Raw genomic sequence first — 20,107 nt, forward strand, 5'->3', positions numbered from 1 at the left:
GGACATGAGTGGAGTTTTGCAGTGTTTGGCTGTCAGAGATAGGGGCGTCATAGCTACCTGGTGACAAGTTATGGGTCAAGTGCTGGAAAATGGGATTGGAGTAAATATGTGTTTGGCCAGTGTGGACATAATGGGCCAAAGGGCCTCTTTCCATGCTGTTTAAAAACTCTCAGACTCTGCGTCAATTAAATATCAGGCAGCCACACGACACACTCGTTGACTTGATGTCAGCAAAAAATGAGGTATGACCATGTGAATAGGATAGGATAAATAGGTTGGTCACAAGGACTTTAGACTAGCAAGTTGGGGGGAAGGGAAGTGTAAAGCTATGGACAGTATAATGGTTAATGGAGATCAAGGCAGCAGGTTATGTGACAGGTCATTATGTAGAGATATGGGTTCAAAGACTAGGAAAATTAGGAGAAAGGGTAAGAGGAAAAATAAATTGCGAAAAGTTACTGATCAAGGTGTTAGGATTCATAACAAAGACATAAAAAACAGCATAAGTATACTTTATCTGAATGCTCGTAGTATACGAAATAAGGTAAATGAGTTGATGGCGCAAATCATCGTGAATGACTATGATTTAGTGGCCATTACTGAAACATGGTTAAAAGATGGTCACGACTGGGAGTTAAATATCCAAGGGTATCAGACTATCCGAAAGGATAGAATGGACGGTAAGGGCGGTGGTGTAGCTTTGTTGTTTAAGGATGGCATCCGGGCAATAGTAAGGGATGATATTGGTGCTATGGAGGACAAGGTTGAATCAATTTGGGTGGAAATCAGGAATAGTAAGGCGAAAAGGTCACTGATAGGAGTAGTCTATAGGCCACCAAATAGTAACAGGATGGTAGGGCAGGCAATAAGCAAAGAAATAACGGATGCATGTAGAAATGGTGCAGCGGTTATCACGGGAGATTTTAATCTGCATGTCGATTGGTTTAACCAGGTTGGTAAAGGCAGCCTTGAGGAGGAGTTTATAGAATGTGTCCGGGATAATTTCCTGGAACAGTATGTAATGGAACCTACAAGGGAACAAGCGGTCCTAGATCTGGTCCTGTGTAATGAGGCAGGATTGATTAATGATCTCATAGTTCGGGATCCTCTTGGAAGGAGCGACCACAATATGGTGGAATTTAAAATGCAGTTGGAGGATGACAAGGTAAAATCAAACACTGGTGTTTTGTGCTTAAACAAAGGCGATTACAGTGGGATGAGAGAAGAACTAGCTAAGGTAGACTGGGAGCAAAGACTTCATGGTGAAGCAGTTGAGGAACAGTGGAGAACCTTCTGAGTGATCTTTCACAGTGTTCAGAAAAGGTTCATACCGACAAAAAAGAAAGACGGTAGAAATTGGAAAAATCAACCGTGGATATCTAAGGAGGTGAGGGAGAGTATCAAATTGAAGGAAAAAACATACAAAGTGGCAAAAATTAGTGGGAGACTAGAGGACTGGGAAGTCTTTAGGGGACAACAGAAAGCTACTAAAAAAGTTATAAAGAAGAGTAAGGTAGACTATGAAAGTAAACTGGCTCAGAACATAAAAGCAGATAGTAAAAGCTTCTACAAATATATAAGACAAAAAAGAGTGGCTAAGGTAAATATTGGTCCTTTGGAAGATGAGAAGGGAGATTTAATAATAGGAGACGGGGAAATGGCTGAGGAGCTGAACAGATTTTTTGGGTCAGTCTTCGCAGTGGAGGACACAAATAACATGCCAGTGATTGATGGAAATAAAGATATGATAAGTGAGGACCTTGAGATGATTGTAATCACTAAGGAGGCAGTATTGGGCAGGCTAATGGGGCTAAAGGTAGACAAGTCTCCTGGCCTTGATGGGATGCATCCCAGAGTGTTAAAAGAGATGGCTAGGGAAATTGTAAACGCACTAGTGATAATTTATCAAAATTCACTAGACTCTGGGGTGGTCCTAGAGGATTGGAAAGTAGCAAACGTGACACCACTGTTTAAAAAAGGAGGTCGGCAGAAAGCGGGTAATTATAGGCCGGTAAGCTTAACTTCGGTTGTAGGGAAAGTGCTGGAATCTATCATTAAGGAGGAAATAGCGGGGCACCTGGAGGGAAATTGTCCCATTTGGCAGACGCAGCATGGGTTCACAAAGGGTAGGTCGTGTCTGACTAATTTGGTAGAAATTTTTGAGGACGTTACCAGTGCAGTAGATAACTGGGAGCCAATGGATGTGGTATAACTGGATTTCCAGAAAGCTTTTGACAAGGTGCCACACAAAAGTTTGCTGCATAAACTAAAGATGCATGGCATTGAGGGTAAAGTGGTAGCATGGGTAGAGGATTTGTTAACTAACAGAAAGCAGAGAGTGGGGAGAAATGGGTGTTTCTCTGGTTGGCAACCTGTAACTAGTGGGGTCCCTCAAGGATCAGTGTTGGGCCCGCAGTTGTTCACAATTTACATAGACGATTTGGAGTTGGGGACCAAGTGCAATGTGTCAAAGTTTGCAGACGACACGAAGATGAGTGGTAAAGCAAAAAGTGCCGAGGATACCGGAAGTCTGCAGAAGGATTTGGATAGGTTAGGTGAATGGGCTAGGGTCTGGCAGATGGAATTCAATGTTGCCAAGTGTGAGGCTATCCATTTTGGGAGGAATAACAGCAGAATGGATTATTATTTAAACGGTAAGATGTTAAAACATGCTGCTGTGCAGAGGGACTTGGGTGTGCTGGTGCACGAGTCGCAAAAAGTTGGTGTGCAGGTGCAACAGGTGATTAAGAAGGCTGATCGAGTTTTGTCTTTCATTGCTAGAGGGATGGAGTTCAAGACTAGGGAGGTTATGCTGCAATTGTATAAGGTGTTGGTGAGGCCACATCTGGAGTAGTGTGTTCAGTTTTGGTCTCCTTACCTGAGAAAGGACATATTGACACTGGAGGGAGTGCAGAGGAGATTCACTAGGTTGATCCCAGAGTTGAGGGGATTAGATTACGACGAGAGGTTGAGTAGACTGGGACTGTACTCATTGGAGTTTAGAAGGATGCGGGGGGATCTTATTGAAACATATAAAATTATGAAGGGAATAGATCGGATAGATGTGGGCAGGTTGTTTCCACTGGTCGGGGAAAGCAGAACTCGGGGGCATAGCCTCAAAATAAGGGGAAGTAGATTTAGGACGGAGTGTAGGAGGAACTTCTTCACCCAAAGGGTTGTGAATCTCTGAAATTCCTTGCCCAGTGAAGCAGTTGAGGCTCCTTCTTTAAACGTTTTTAAGAAAAAGATAGATACCTTTCTAAAGAATCAAGGGATTCGGGGATATGGTGTATGGGCCGGAGAGTGGAGCTGAGTCCACAAAGATCAGCCATGATCTCATTAAATGGCAGAGCAGGCTCGAGGGGCCACTCCTGTTCCTAGTTCTTATGTTCTTATGTGTATTATGGTCACTTAAAAGCAGTCTTGCCTTGATGGTTCTAATTCATGTTTTAATCTCCCATCAAGCCTTCAATTGCCCTAAAGAAGGTGTCCAAAAGAGTAGGTGTCTCCCCACAGGAAGACTGCTTTGGTCTCTATGTAACGTTATAGTTGTCTGGGAGTAGCTTAGCTGTCATTCCCTTGGATCTAGAATGGTGTATGTATGGGAAGAAATAAAGTTGGAATTATATGTATTTGTGATATTATTAAACTTCAGTGCAAAATAACTGACTTCTTTATGTCCATCCAGAGTGAAAATTCAGACCCTTGCTCCCTGTCTGAAGACATGGTAAGTACTAATTGTAGAACCTAATCAACTTTTATGTTCCTGAACTAAACAGACAACAGCACAACTTAAATTTATTATAGCGAATCTAATGTAGTAAAACATTCCAAGGTGCCCAGCTGGAGCATTAGCAAGCAAAATTGAACATAGAACCACATATGGAGCTACTAAATCAAGTAGTCAAAGCTAGGTTGTAACAATTATTTATCGAAGAAGGGAGCAGCAGCGAGATTAAGGAGGGAATTTCAGTTTTAGCATTGGGCAGCTGAAAAGATAGCTGCCATTGGTAGAATGATTTAAATTGGAGATATGCAGGAAACAGAATTACAGGAACACGTAGTTACAAGAGTTGTGGGGTGAAGGTGGTTTTGGAGAGCTAGTTAGATAAAACCATGGGTGAATTTGTAATCTAGGATGAGAACTTTAAGAGAAAAATACTGCAGGTCCTGGAAATATGAAGAGAAAGCAGAAGATGCTGGAAATAGGGGCGACATAGTGATTAGCATTGCTGGCTGACAGTGCCAGGGACCCGGGTTCAATTCAGATCTTGGATGACTGTGGTGTTTGCACTTCTTTCTCCCCGTGCCTGGGTGGGTTTCCTCCAGATGCTCTGGTGTCCTTCAGTCCAAAGATGTGCGGGTTAGGTGGATTGGCCATGCTAAATTGTCCCTTAGTGTCCAGGGATGTGTAGGTTCGGTGGGGGGGGGGGCTCAGTAGGGTGCTCTTTTATCGGGTTGGTGCAGACACAATGGGCCGAATGGCCTCCTGCGCTGTGGGAATTCTATGGTTCTATAAAATGCTCCAGGGCAGGTAGCATCTGTGGAGAGATCGAAATCGTCAACGTTTCGAATTGTGCTACCATTTGTGGCTGCACTTTTAGATGCCTATAATCTAAGCTTTGGAATTCCCTACCTACACCTCTCTGCCTTTCTTTCCTCTTGTAATGCATTGCTTAAACTTTGACCAAGCTGTTAGCCATTTGACCTGATATCTCCGTTTTTGCCTTTGTATTCTTGGGATCTTTTATATCAGTAAAAATTATTGTAAATATATATTGTCATTGATCCTTTGTCAGAACTGGAGTGCAATAAATATTTTTTTAAAACTATATCTAACAATTTTTTTTGAAGACTTTCTTTTGGAATTTTAAATTTTTACATAAATTGCCTGAAAACAAGCTAAAGAGAAGGAAAGCTTGCCACAGGGATCAATGTACAACAGGTACAGCATAAAGCACTAGTCGTTGCAAAAAAAGGGAACAGATGAGACTGGATGAATCGGGGACAACATCCCCAACATATTTGCTTCATATATAGGACTTGCCTGCACCAAAACAGTATACCGGTAGCATCATAGACCTACATCATACCCACAGCTTCAAACCAAAATGGTAGAAGGAAGAAAACAATATTCCGAGGACCCCAGAACTAAAGGCGAAATCGACTAACACACACACACCACAGACTAAACTCTTGCCCAGGCTAGAGCAGATCCGAATGACAAGGATGTGACATCAATGTGACATGTTCAGAATATAACGGGTTAATGTCATATCATAATTAACCACTAGATGGAGCTAGATGCAGAACTATATAAAGCATTGACTCACAGGCTTCTGGGAGAAGGCTGGAGAGGAGCAGTGAGAAAGTGTAGAGCACAATTAGGGATAGAGTGTAGAGACCAGTGTTAGTAGAGTGTAGATTACAAGATTATTGTTTACTATCGGAGTAAGTTGTCGAGCTTTATAAGGAGTAAGTGGTCGAGAGTGTAAATAAAAGTTAGCTTCATTAATGAACTTGGCTTTTGTGGTCTTTGTGAACAGGACAACATCTATCCTGATAACAGAATCACAAAGAACACCATAATGGAGAGAACTGGGAACTACGAAGCATCAATTCTAGCCAACCAAATCCCCGTCCTCAACAGGATAGTACACAGTTTGCCTGGGTCTTGAACAAGGGATGGCAGCACGGTAGCACAAGTGGATAGCACTGTGGCTTCACAGCGCCAGGGTCCCAGGTTCGATTCCCCGCTGGGTCACTGTCTGTGCAGAGTCTGCACGTTCTCCCCGTGTCTGCATGGGTTTCCTCTGGGTGCTTCGGTTTCCCCCCACAGTCCAAAAACGTGCAGGTTAGGTGGATTGGCCTTGTTAAATTGCCCTTAGTGTCCAAAAAGGTTAGGAGGGGTTATTGGGTTACGGGGATCGGATCGAAGTGAGGGCTTGCGTGGGTTGGTGCAGACTCGATCGGCCAAATGGCCTCCTTCTGCACTGTATGTTCTATGTTTAAACAAAACAAGAAAAGATTAGCTCTCACTGGGCGAGACCTTCCTCTAACATACTGAGGACAGAACTATTCCTGCCAACCCAAACCCTCCACCCCTCCTCCCTCTCTGGCTCTGCTCATTTCTTTGCCTGTCTCACACACATGCACGCACGCACGCGCACACACACCAATTAACTACATTAGGATAAAGATACTGTGTCCAAATCATGAATTCAACCTTCAGCTTAACATGATCGAAACGTTTTAAATCAGGATAAGCAGTGGTGCAGGACATCACACCCAAATTATTCACTTCCCTGCAAGCAATTAAATTGATAACATCAATAGGCAACAACAAAATTATCGAGGAGCGAAGTCCAGGATAACAACTGAGATGGGAGGCAGTTATCAGGATAAAGACTGCTCCATTGGCGCATGAAGAAAACAAAAAATCCAGGATAAAGCAGGATCAAAGACTGTGAGCATTCTTCAGGTTCTTCCAAGGATTCCAACTTTCGAAGCACAAAACCTTATTGCTTCCAACATGCTGTCTCACCTGAACCAAGGTAGCCAACAACCCAGGCTCCAGCAGCGGTGGTGGAGGGGGGGGGGGGGGGGGGTCTCTGCAACAAGAACCTCCTTGTGCGCCTCCATAAAAACACCTTGCACTCTTGAAATTGGGCTTTGACGATCTCCACCACAGAGCTGAGATATTTAAATGGATCAACATCATCGCTAACAGCCATCATCCGTTGGAACACACCACACTGTCATTAACTAACAAATCTCAGGACATAGTAAGAACCATGTCTGCTAAGAAAAGACATAAAAGAAATGTGCAAACGGATTTTTAAAAAAGTTTAAAAGGATAGCAGAGCCGGAGCTTGCAAAAATGCAGCCGCTCGCAACATATGCTGCCCACATATAACAGTTTTTAAACAAGACTGGGAAAGTGGGTGAGGGAAGGAAAACACAAAAGGGAAGATTTGTGATGGGGTGGATGACCGTGGAAATTAAATGACAAAAAGGATGGTTTTCAACAAAAAGGAATGCTAATCGATCAAATAAAGAAACAAAAGAAGACTGGAAGAGGTGTAAATGGTAAAAGCAGAACTTTCAAAAGCTGCCATCCAAAAGCCAGAAATAAAAAGAGACAAGTTATCACCTGTAATTGTTGAACTCATTGAATCTAAAAGGCTGTCAAGTGGTTCCTTAGAAGACGAGATACAGCTCCTTGAGCTCATGTTGAGTGTCATTGAAACAGTGTAGGAGGCCAAGAACAGAAAGGTGGGAGTGGGACAGAGAATTAAACTGACAAGTCATAGGAATCTTTGGTTATGCTTGTGATCTGTACTTGGGTGTTCTGCAAATCTGTCATTCCATCTGTGATTGATTTCTCCAGTGCATGGAATTTATTATATTAAATTGGAAGTACAAATAAATCACCTTCATCTGGGAAGAACTTTTGGCTCCTTGGGTGATTGAGAAGAGAGAATGTACAAGGGAAGGTTTTGCATCTCCAGTGCTTGCCAGGGAAGGTGTCATGAAAAGGGGATGATGTCTTGGGAGGGATTCCTTCATCTACCCCAGTTTCTCTATCTGTTGCATTTGTTTGAACCTTCTATACTACGGTGTTCTTTCACTATTTCTCCTCTCACCTGTACCCTCCCTCGTCCCAGCATGATAGGATTTGCCTTGTTCGCACCTTTCATCCCGCTAGCCTCCAAATCCAATTGATCATATTTCCCATTTCCATGACCCCAGCATGATGCTGCCACCAAACGTACACCTCCACCCCCAGCCCCTACCTCCTCTTCCACGCCAGTCCATCCATAATACCCTGTTCCCATCCTCAATTACACCCACACTTTTCAATATAAACACAAGAGATGCAACACTTACCCTCTTGTCCCCTCCTTTCTTACTTTCCAAGGCCCTAAAAACATCTTCCAGGTAAAATAGTGATTCACTTGTACTTTTTAAAATTTGTTTTACTGTTTTAGCTGCTCATGATATAGTCTCCTGCATATTGGGGTGACTGCTTTGCACAACACCTCTGTTTAGTCCAGAAGCATGATTCCAAGCTTCCATTCGGCTGTCATTTTCAATCTCCGCCTCGCAACCGCCCTGACCTTTCTGTCCTTGGCCTCTATGCTGGTCCAATGAAACTCAACGTAAATCTCATTTTTTGACTAGGCTCATTTACAGCCTAGGTTCTGAAGAAAAGCCATTTTCCTGAAACGTTCTCCACAGATGTTGCTGGACCTTCTGAGTATTTAAACATTTTCTATTTTTATTTCAGATTTCCAGCATCTGCGTTATTTTAAACATTCAATCCTGCTACAGGTTAATCCTCGCTTTCTACTAACCACTCCTCCACCCTCGCCAAACTCTCAAAACCTCTGTAGTGTGACTGCTTGTGTCTCTTTCATCAACAATGATTAATAGTTAACATAATATGATATCCCAAGATGAATCACGGACATGTTATCCAGCAAAATTTGACACTAAACCACTTGAGTAGGTATCTAGACAGATGATCAAAACGGTAGGTTTTAAGGAGCCTATTAAAAAGGGAGAGACAATTGCAGTATTTGATGAAGACTCAACTGCCAATGGTTGAACTGTGCAAATACCTTGGATGATTTTAGAGCTGGAGGAAGTTGGATTTGAGAATGGATGAGGTCATGGAGGAATTTGAAAGCAAGGATAAGAATTTTAACGTTAACATGCGTTGTTTAACTGAGAAGTGATGTAGGTAAATAACTATAGGGGTGATGGATGGATGAGGCTTGGTGCAAATTGGGATATAAGTAGCTTAGGTAGCAGATTTTTGGATGAGTTCAAATTCATGTAGGGTGGAAGATAGTTGACAGTAACTTTGAACTTTTTAAAAAAGTATTAAAAAAAAAAAGACATTTTAATTAATTGACGCAATGTCAGTTAGAGGGGTGCTGTGCTCTGACTGTGAGATGTGGCAGGTCCGGGAGGCTTCCAGCGTCCCGGATGGCTTCATCTGCAGAAAGTGCACCCAACTGGAGCTCCTCACAGACCGCATGGCTCGGTTGGAGCAGCAATTGGATGCACTTAGGAGCATGCAGGTGGCGGAAAGGATCATAGATAGCAGTTATATAAATGTGGTCACACCCAAGGTGCAGGCAGAGAAATGGGTGACCACCAGAAAGGGCAGGCAGTCAGTGCAGGAATCCCCTGTGGTTGTCCCCCTCTCGAACAGATATACCCCTTTGGATACTGTCGGGGGGGATAGCCTATCAGGGGAAAACAGCAGCAGCCAGAGCAGTGGCACCACGGCTGGCTCTGATGTTCAGAAGGGAGGGTCAAAGCGCAGAAGAGTAATAGTAATAGGGGACTCTATAGTCAGGGGCACAGATAGGCGCTTCTGTGGACGTGAAAGAGACTCCAGGATGGTATGTTGCCTCCCTGGTGCCAGGGTCCAGGATGTCTCCGAACGGGTAGAGGGAATCCTGAAGGGGGAGGGCAAACAGGCAGAGGTCGTTGTACATATTGGTACTAACGACATAGGCAGGAAGGGGCATGAGGTCCTGCAGCAGGAGTTCAGGGAGCTAGGCAGAAAGTTAAAAGACAGGACCTCGAGGGTTGTAATCTCGGGATTACTCCCTGTGCCACGTGCCAGTGAGGCTAGAAATAGGAAGATAGAGCAGATAAACACGTGGCTAAACAGCTGGTGTAGGAGGGAGGGTTTCCATTATCTGGACCACTGGGAGCTCTTCCGGGGCAGGTGTGACCTGTATAAGAAGGACGGGTTGCATCTAAACCGGAGAGGCATAAATATCCTGGCCGCGAGGTTTGCTAGTGTCACACGGGAGGGTTTAAACTAGTATGGCAGGGGGGTGGGCACGGGAGCAATAGGTCAGAAGGTGAGAGCATTGAGGGAGAACTAGGGAATAGGGACAGTGTGGCTCTGAGGCAGAGCAGACGGGGAGAAGTTGCTGAACACAGCGGGTCTGGTGGCCTGAAGTGCATATGTTTTAATGCAAGGAGCATTACGGGTAAGGCAGATGAACTTAGAGCTTGGATTACTACTTGGAACTATGATGTTGTTGCCATTACAGAGACCTGGTTGAGGGAAGGGCAGGATTGGCAGCTAAACGTTCCAGGATTTAGATGTTTCAGGCGGGATAGAGGGGGATGTAAAAGGGGAGGTGGAGTTGCGCTACTTGGTCGGGAGAATATGACAGCTATACTGCGAGAGGACACCTCAGAGGGCAGTGAGGCTATATGGGTAAAGATCAGGAATAAGAAGGGTGCAGTCACAATGTTGGGGGTATACTACAGGCCTCCCAACAGCCAGCGGGAGATAGAGGAGCAGATAGGTAGACAGATTTTGGAAAAGAGTAAAAACAACAGGGTTGTGGTGATGGGAGACTTCAACTTCCCCAATATTGACTGGGACTCACTTAGTGCCAGGGGCTTAGACGGGGCGGAGTTTGTAAGGAGCATCCAGGAGGGCTTCTTAAAACAATATGTAAACAGTCCAACTAGGGAAGGGGCGGTACTGGACCTGGTATTGGGGAATGAGCCCGGCCAGGTGGTAGATGTTTCAGTAGGGGAGCATTTCGGTAACAGTGACCACAATTCAGTAAGTTTTAAAGTACTGGTGGACAAGGATAAGAGTGGTCCGAGGATGAATGTGCTAAATTGGGGGAAGGCTAATTATAACAATATTAGGCGGGAACTGAAGAACATAGATTGGGGGCGGATGTTTGAGGGCAAATCAACATCTGACATGTGGGAGGCTTTCAAGTGTCAGTTGAAAGGAATACAGGACCGGCATGTTCCTGTGAGGAAGAAAGATAAATACGGCAATTTTCGGGAACCTTGGATGACGAGTGATATTGTAGGCCTCGTCAAAAAGAAAAAGGAGGCATTTGTCAGGGCTAAGAGGCTGGGAACAGACTAAGCCTATGTGGCATATAAGGAAAGTAGGAAGGAACTTAAGCAAGGAGTCAGGAGGGCTAGAAGGGGTCATGACAAGTCATTAGCAAATAGGGTTAAGGAAAATCCCAAGGCTTTTTACACGTACATAAAAAGCAAGAGGGTAGCCAGGGAAAGGGTTGGCCCACTGAAGGATAGGCAAGGGAATCTATGTGTGGAGCCAGAGGAAATGGGCGAGGTACTAAATGAATACTTTGCATCAGTATTCACCAAAGAGAAGGAATTGGTAGATGTTGAGTCTGGAGAAGGGGGTGTAGATAGCCTGGGTCACATTGTGATCCAAAAAGACGAGGTGTTGGGTGTCTTAAAAAATATTAAGGTAGATAAGTCCCCAGGGCCTGATGGGATCTACCCCAGAATACTGAAGGAGGCTGGAGAGGAAATTGCTGAGGCCTTGACAGAAATCTTTGGATCCTCGCTGTCTTCAGGGGATGTCCCGGAGGACTGGAGAATAGCCACTGTTGTTCCTTTGTTTGAGAACGGAAGCAAGGATAATCCAGGGAACTACAGTTGGTGAGCCTTGCATCAGTGGTAGGGAAATTACTGGAGAGAATTCTTCGAGACAGGATCTACTCCCATTTGGAAGCAAATGGACGTATTAGTGAGAGGCAGCACGGTTTTGTGAAGGGGAGGTCGTGTCTCACTAACTTGATAGAGTTTTTCGAGGAGGTCACTAAGATGATTGATGCAGGTAGGGCAGTAGATGTTGTCTATATGGACTTCAGTAAGGCCTTTGACAAGGTCCCTCATGGTAGACTAGTACAAAAGGTGAAGTCACACGGGATCAGGGGTGAACTGGCAAGGTGGATACAGAACTGGCTAGGCCATAGAAGGCAGAGGGTGGCAATGGAGGGATGCTTTTCTAATTGGAGGGCTGTGACCAGTGGTGTTCCACAGGGATCAGTGCTGGGACCTTTGCTCTTTGTAGGATATATAAATGATTTGGAGGAAAATGTAACTGGTCTGATTAGTAAGTTTGCAGATGACACAAAGGTTGGTGGAATTGCGGATAGCGATGAGGACTGTCTGAGGATACAGCAGGATTTAGATTGTCTGGAGACTTGGGCGGAGAGATGGCAGATGGAGTTTAATCCGGACAAATGTGAGGTAATGCATTTTGGAAGGTCTAATGCAGGTAGGGAATATACAGTGAATGGTAGAACCCTCAAGAGTATTGAAAGTCAAAGAGATCTAGGAGTACAGGTCCACAGGTCATTGAAAGGGGCAACACAGGTGGAGAAGGTAGTCAAGAAGGCATACGGCATGCTTGCCTTCATTGGCCGGGGCATTGAGTATAAGAATTGGCAAGTCATGTTGCAGCTGTATAGTACCTTAGTTAGGCCACACTTGGAGTATAGTGTTCAATTCTGGTCGCCACACTACCAGAAGGATGTGGAGGCTTTAGAGAGGGTGCAGAAGAGATTTACCAGAATGTTGCCTGGTATGGAGGGCATAAGCTATGAGGAGCGATTGAATAAACTCGGTTTGTTTTCACTGGAACGAAGGAGGTTGAGGGGCGACCTGATAGAGGTATACAAAATTATGAGGGGCATAGACAGAGTGGATAGTCAGAGGCTTTTCCCCAGGGTAGAGGGGTCAATTACTAGGGGGCATAGGTTTAAGGTGAGAGGGGCAAGGTTTAGAGTAGATGTACGAGGCAAGTTTTTTACGCAGAGGGTAGTGGGTACCTGGAACTCGCTACCGGAGGAGGTAGTGGAAGCAGGGACGATAGGGACATTTAAGGGGCATCTTGACAAATATATGAATAGGATGGGAATAGAAGGATACGGACCCAGGAAGTGTAGAAAATTGTAGTTTAGTCGGGCAGTATGGTCGGCACGGGCTTGGAGGGCCGAAGGGCCTGTTCCTGTGCTGTACATTTCTTTGTTCTTTGTATGGGAGAATTGTCAGGAGAGCATTGGAACAGTCTGGAACAGTCAAGACCTGAGGTAACAATTAAAGCAGAGATGAGATTTACTGCAGCTGATGAGCTGAGGGTGAGTCAGGTGAAGCTGTGGAGGTGGAAATCGGCAGTCTTTGTGATGTTGTAGAAATGTTATTGGAAGATCTTCGTGTGGTCAGACATACTGAGGGTGCAAGCAGTCTGGTTTAGTCTCAGACAATTCCCAGGGAGATGTCGCTGTTTACCCTGTGTTTTGTCTTAGGCTCCGTCTTGATGGGGTTTCTTTAGGGTCTGCCTTTACCCTAAGAATACTACCATTAGTGGATTATTTGGTTTTTTAAAAAAAAAAAATTCTTGTTTATTTGAAGCCCTCGAGACATCTTCGTACTCGACACAAGGTTGTAACTTTTGCTTCCCACCAGATCTGTATCTTAAAAGTCTGACATTGCATTTCAGTTTTGTCAGTGTCAGATGCTGCTTTACCCTGAATCCCCCCTCAAGTCTTTATCCCAACCATATATTCTTACATGTCCCCAAAAGTCTCAGACTATGAGGTGCCTTGACCATCAACTTCTAAATTAATTATTTTTTTGTTTCATTTACTTCTCAGAAGGTTAATTTTTTTTTTGTGACAGTCTTTGATTCTACTTGGTTTTGTTGACATTTTCTCTTTTCTCCTATGATCTGTTCCAAAGATGTGCATGTTAGGTGGATTGACCATGCTAAATTGCCCCGTAATGTCCAAAGCTGTGCAGGTTAGGTGGGATTATGGGAATAAGGCCTAAGTATGATGCTCTCTGAGAGTCAGTGCAGACTCGATGGGCTGAACGGCCTCCTTCTACACTGTAGAAATGTTATGGTTCTGTAGGAACTTTGAATCTACAGACTATATTTTGATTTAATGAATTTAGAGTACCCGATTCTTTTTTTTCCAATTAAGGGGCAGATTAATAATAATCTTTATTATTGCCACAAGTAGGCTTCCATCAACACTGCAATGAAGTTACTGTGAAAATCCTCTAGTTGCTACATTCCTGCGCCTGTTCAGGTACACAGAGGGAGAATTCAGAATGCCCAATTCACCTAACAAGCACGTCTTTCAGGACTTGTGGGAATAAACTGGAGCACCCGGAGGAAACCCATGCAGGGAATCCATACTGACACTGGGAGAACGTGTAGACTTCGCACAGACAGCAATCCAAGGGGGAATTGAATCTTGGACCCTGGTGCTGTGAAGTACTGCCGCGCCGCCCATAGCATGGCCAATTCTGCCACCCTGTATATCTTTTTGGGTTTGGGGGTGAGACCCACACATACATGGGGAGAATGTGCAAACTCCACACAACACTCAGACAATGACCCGGGGCTGGGATCGAACCCAGGTCCTCGGTGCCATGAGGCATCAGTGCTAGCCACTGCGCTGTCCTATGTACAGAATATTTTAAAATGTCCTAACTTCCCACAATTGTGTTACACAACTCCCCCTCGCTGAGAGCATCTCAAGATAGTGCTTGGTATGCTTTTTTCTGATTAATTATGTTTTTTCTTCACTTTTTCTCTTTTGTCTGACATATTGAACAACTTTACTACTTTTTCTCAATTTGACTTGTAAAAAATCATTTATGGGATGTAGGTGTGGCTGGCTCAGCCAGCATTTATTGCTCATCCCTAATTGCCCTTGACAAAGTTGTGGTGAGCTTTTTTATTTTGTACCGTTGCTGTTCCAGTGATGTAGGTATGGCCGAGGGAGTTTCAGGATTTTGACCCAGTGACAACGAAGGGCCAATGATCTATTTCCAAGTCAAGAAGGTGAGCGATTTGGAGAGGAACTTCCAGGTGGCGTTCACATATGTCGGCTGCCCTTGCCCTTGTCAATGGTAGCGGTCGTGGATTTGAAAGGTGTTGTTTAAGGAGCTTTGGTGCGTTCCTGCAGTGCATCTTGTGGATGACACAAACTGCTGCCAATGTTGGTCGATGGTGAATGGAGTGAATATTTGAGGAAGACTCGAATCAAGCGGGCTGCTTTGTCTAGGATAGGGTCAAGTTTGTCGAGTGTTGTTGGAGCTGCACTCGACTGGCAAGTGGAAAAGTATTCCATCACAGTCCTGATTTGTGCCTTGTACCTGGTGGGCAGACTTTGGGAAGTCAGGAGGTGAGTTAATCCTCTGCAAATTTCCCAGTCTTTGACCTGCAATGATAACCCCAGAATGTGGGTGATTCAGCAATAATAATGCTGATCAATGTTAAGGAGCGATGGTTAGATTCACTCCTGTTGGCGGTGGTATTGCCTGGCACTTGTGTGGCACGAATGTTACTTGCCACTTATCAGCCCAAGTTAGGATATTGTCCAGGCCTTGCTGCATATTACCTCCAACCACCACAACCATCTTCCTTTGTGCCAGGTATGACTCCAACCAGTGGAGGGTTTCCCCCATTACCCATTGATTCCAGTTTTGCTAGGGCTTCTTTATGCCACACTCCGTCAAATACTGCCTTGAAGTCAAGGCAGTCACTCTCCCCTCACCTCTGGAACTCAGCTCTTTGGCCTTGTTTGACCCACGGCTCTAATGAGGTCAGGAGCTGAAAAACCCAGACGGAACCGAAACTGGGCATCAGCGACCAGGTTATTGCTATGCTTGATAGTGCTGTTAATGACCCCTTCCATCGTTTTACTGATCGAGAGTATGTTGATGGGATGGTAATTGGCTGGGGTTGGATTTGTCCATTTTGTGCACAGGACATACCTGGCCAATTTTCCACATTGCCAGGTAAATGTCAGTGTTGTAGCTGCACTCGAGCAGCTTGCCTAGGGGCGCGGCAAGCCCTGGTGCACAAATCTTCAGTACTATTGCTGAAATATTGTCAGGGCCCATAGCCTTCATCTGTTCTTGATATAATGGGCGGCATGATGGCACAGTGATTAGCACTGTTGCCCCACAACTCCAAGATTTCGGGTTCAATTTCAGCCTCGGGTGACTGTATGTGTGGAGTTAGCACTTTCTCCCTGTGTCTGCTCTGGTGCTCCGGTTTCCTCCCAGTCCAAAGATTGTGTAGGTTTGGTGGATCGGCCAAGCTAAATTGCTCCTTAGTGTCCAAAAGGTTAGGTTGCATTATTGAGTTAAGGGGACAGGGTAGAGGTGTGGGCTTAAGTAGGGCGCTCTTTCCAAGGGCCGGTGCAGACTTGATGGGTAGAATGGCCTCCTTCTGCACTGTAAATTCTATGATTCTATAACATGGAGTGCATCAAATTGACTGAAGACTCGAGCTGTGATGCTGGGGATCTCTGGTGAAGGCAAAGATGGATCATCCACTCGGCACGTCTGGCTGAAGATTATTGTGAATGCTTTAGCTTTATCTTTTACACTGATGTGGTGGGCTCCTCCACCACTGAGGATGGGGATATTGGGAAACTTCCTCCAATGAGTTGTTTAAATGTCCACTACCATTGATGACTGGATGTGACAGGACTGCAGAGCTTGGATCTACTCTGTTGGTTGTGGAATCACCGAGCTCTGTGAATTACTTGCTGCGTTTGCTGTTTGGCATGTTGTAGCTCCAACATGTTGACACCTAATTTTTAGGTATGCCTAGTGTTGTTCTTCGCATGCGCTTCTGCACTCTTCTTTGAATCAGGGTTGACGCCCTGGTTGTAATGGCAGAATGGGGAAATGCTGGACCATAAGGTTACATATTGTGGTTGAGTGCAATTGTGCTGCTGCTGATGGCCCACAGCACCTCCTGGATGCTAAGTCTTCAGCTGCTAGATCTGTTCAAAGTCACACGCAGGGAGGCCAAGGATAAACGGGGGAAGCCGAGGTCAACCAGAGTTTGCTGACTCCTGGAAGCAATATGGGGCAGCAATCAAGCTAGAAGGGAATCTAGCGGGGGACGGGACGGGACGGGGGGGGGGGGGGGGGGGGGGACTAACTGGGTTGCTGCTGCTGAGGGTAAGGGGGAGCTGATACGGGATGGGATGGTCGGGACGGAAGGGCGCCGTCTGGGGGACAAACGGGTGCGTGGGACCCGGGTGAGGAGCTGGTCTAAAAAAGGGGATGGCTAGTCAACGAGGGGGTGGGGGGGTAAAGGGCCCCCCAACCCGGTTGATCACGTGGAACGTGAGAGGGCTGAATGGGCCGATTAAGAGGGCAAGGGTATTTGCGCACCTAAAGAGACTGAAGGCGGATGTGGTTATGCTTCAGGAGACGCACATGAAATTGGCGGATCAGGCCAGATTAAGGAAAGGATGTGTGGGACGGGTATTCCACTCAGGCTTAGATACAAAAAATAGAGGGGTGGCAATACTGGTGGGGAAGCGGGTATCGTTTGAGGCTAAGACCATAGTGGTGGACAGTGGGGGCAGGTACGTGATGGTGAGTGGCAGATTGCAAGGTGAGGCGGTGGTGCTGGTGAACGTATACGCCCCGAACTGGGATGACGTGGGTTTTATGAAGCGTATGTTGGGGTGCATCCCGGACCTAGAGATGGGAAATTTGGTAATGGGGGGGGACTTCAACACGGTGCTGGACCCAGGGCTGGATCGGTCCAGATCTAGGACCGGGAGGAGGCCGGCAGCGGCCAAGGTGCTTAAGGGGTTTATGGAGCAGATGGGAGGAGTAGATCCCTGGAGATTTGCTAGACCGAGGAGTAAAGAGTTTTCCTTCTTCTCCCACGTCCATAAAGTATACTCCCGGATAGACTTTTTTGTCCTAGGAAGGGCGCTGATCCCGAAAGTGGTAGGAACGGAATATTCGGCTATAGCCGTTTCAGATCACGCCCCACATTGGGTGGATCTGGATCTAGGAGAGGAGAAGGAGCAGCGCCCACTTTGGAGATTAGACATGGGACTGTTGGTGGACGAGGGGGTATGTGGAAGGGGGAGGGGATGTATTGAAAGATACCTAGAGGTCAATGATGATGGAGCGGTCCAGGTGGGAGTAGTATGGGAGGCGCTGAAGGCGGTGGTTAGGGGGGAGCTGATTTCCATAAGAGCCCACAGGGGGAAACAAGAGGGTAAAGAAAGGGAGAGACTGATTGGGGAGATTCTGAGGGTGGATAGGCAATATGCGGAGGCCCCGGATGAAGGGCTATACAGGGAAAGACTGAGACTACAGACGGAGTTTGACCTGCTGACCACGGGTAAGGCGGAGACGCAGTGGAGGAAGGCACAGGGAATACAATATGAATATGGGGAAAAGGCGAGCCGATTGCTGGCCCAACAACTTAGGAAGAGGGGGGCGGCGAGAGAGATCGGAGGAGTTAGGGACGGGGAGGGAAGGATGGAGCAGAGAGCGGGGAGGGTGAACGGGGTGTTTAAGTCATTTTATGAGAAGCTGTATAAGTCCCAACCCCCAGAGGGGAAAGAGGGAATGATACACTTCCTGGACCAGCTGGAGTTCCCGAGGGTTGAGGAGCAGGAGGTGGCAGGTTTGGGAGCGCAGATTGAGGTGCAGGAGGTGATTAAAGGAATTGGGAACATGCAGGCAGGAAAGGCCCCGGGACCAGATGGGTTCCCGGTGGAATTTTAAAGGAAATATGTGGACCTACTGGCCCCACTCCTGACGAGAACCTTCGATGAGGCTAAGGAAAGGGGAACACTACCCCCGACAATGTCGGAGGCGACGATATCGTTGATCCTGAAACGAGTCAAAGACCTGCTGCAGTGCGGGTCATACAGGCCCATCTCCCTCCTAAATGTAGATGCCAAGTTACTAGCCAAAGTGATGGCGACAAGGATAGAGGACTGTGTCCCAGGGGTGGTACATGATGACCAGACAGGGTTTGTTAAAGGGAGGCAATTGAATGCCAATATACAAAGGTTGCTGGGGGTGATGATGATGCCCCCACCGGAGGGGGAGGCGGAGACAGTGGTGGCGATGGATGCAGAGAAGGCATTTGATAGAGTGGAGTGGGACTACCTGTGGGAGGTACTGAAGAGATTTGGATTTGGAGAGAGGTTCATCAGATGGGTTCAGCTCCTGTACGGGGCCCCGGTGGCAAGCGTGGTTACAAACAGGCAACGATCCGACTATTTCCGATTACATAGGGGCACAAGACAGGGGTGGCCCCTGTCCCCGTTACTGTTCGCGTTGGCAATCGAGCCGTTGGCCATAGCGCTGAGGGGCTCTAAGAAGTGGAGGGGGGTGCTCAGAGGAGGAGAGGAACATCGGGTGTCATTATATGCGGATGATTTGCTGCTATATGTGGCGGACCCAGTGGAGGGGATGCCAGAGATAATGCAGACACTCAGGGAGTTTGGAGAGTTCTCAGGATATAAATTGAATATGGGAAAGAGTGAACTTTTTGTGAAGCACCCCGGGGAACAGGGCAGGGGGATATACGATCTGCCGCTGAGGAGAGTAGCAAGGGATTTTCGATATCTAGGGGTCCAGGTGGCCAAGAACTGGGGAACCTTGCATAAACTTAACTTGACGTGACTGGTAGAGCAGATGGAAGAGGACTTTAGGAGGTGGGACATGGTGCCCCTGTCATTGGCGGGCAGAGTACAGGCGGTTAAAATGGTGGTCCTCCCGAGGTTTCTTTTCGTGTTTCAGTGCCTCCCCATACTGATTACAAAGGCCTTTTTCAAGAAAGTGGACAGGAGTATTATGAGCTTTGTGTGGGCTGGAAAGACCCTGAGGGTAAAGAGGGGGTTCCTGCAGTGCAGTCGGGACAGAGGGGGACTGGCACTGCCGAGCCTGAGTGACTATTATTGGGCCGCCAACGTGTCCATGATATGTAAGTGGATGAGGGAAGAAGAAGGGGCGGCGTGGAAAAGGCTGGAGATGGCGTCCTGTAAGGGAACAAGTTTAAAAGCACTGGCGACGGCGCCGTTACCGTTCCCCCCCCCCCCCCCCCCCGAAAAAATACACCACAAACCCAGTAGTGGGAGCGACTTTGAAGATTTGGGGGCAGTGGAGACGACATAGGGGAGTGACGGGTGCCTCGGTGTAGTCCCCGATAAGGAACAATCACAGGTTCGTCCCGGGGAGGATAGATGGGTGATTCCAATCTTGGCAGCGAGCAGGAATTGGGAAGTTGAAGGACTTGTTCTTGGATGGGACGTTCACGAGTTTGGGAGCATTGGTAGAAAAATACGGGTTGACACCTGGGAATGCCTTCCGATATATGCAAGTGAGGGCATTTGCGAGGCAACAGGTGAGGGAATTTCCGCAGCTCCCGGCGCAAGGGATCCAGGACAGAGTGATTTTGGGGGCATGGGTCAGTGAAGGTAAAGTGTCC

General features: G+C 46.5%; 1 protein-coding gene across 1 annotated transcript in view; it reads left to right on the forward strand.

The window, feature by feature from the left end:
* kdm1b (lysine demethylase 1B) overlaps positions 1–20,107 on the forward strand; it is a 274,704-nt gene that overhangs the window by 93,655 nt on the left and 160,942 nt on the right. Inside the window, exon 6 of the mRNA XM_072510250.1 lies at positions 3,689–3,727. Within this exon, the coding sequence (XP_072366351.1) occupies positions 3,689–3,727 (39 nt within the window). The remainder of the gene's footprint in view (positions 1–3,688; positions 3,728–20,107) is intronic.

Source organism: Scyliorhinus torazame, chromosome 6, assembly GCF_047496885.1.
Source record: "Scyliorhinus torazame isolate Kashiwa2021f chromosome 6, sScyTor2.1, whole genome shotgun sequence".
Taxonomy (NCBI): Eukaryota; Metazoa; Chordata; class Chondrichthyes; order Carcharhiniformes; family Scyliorhinidae; genus Scyliorhinus; species Scyliorhinus torazame.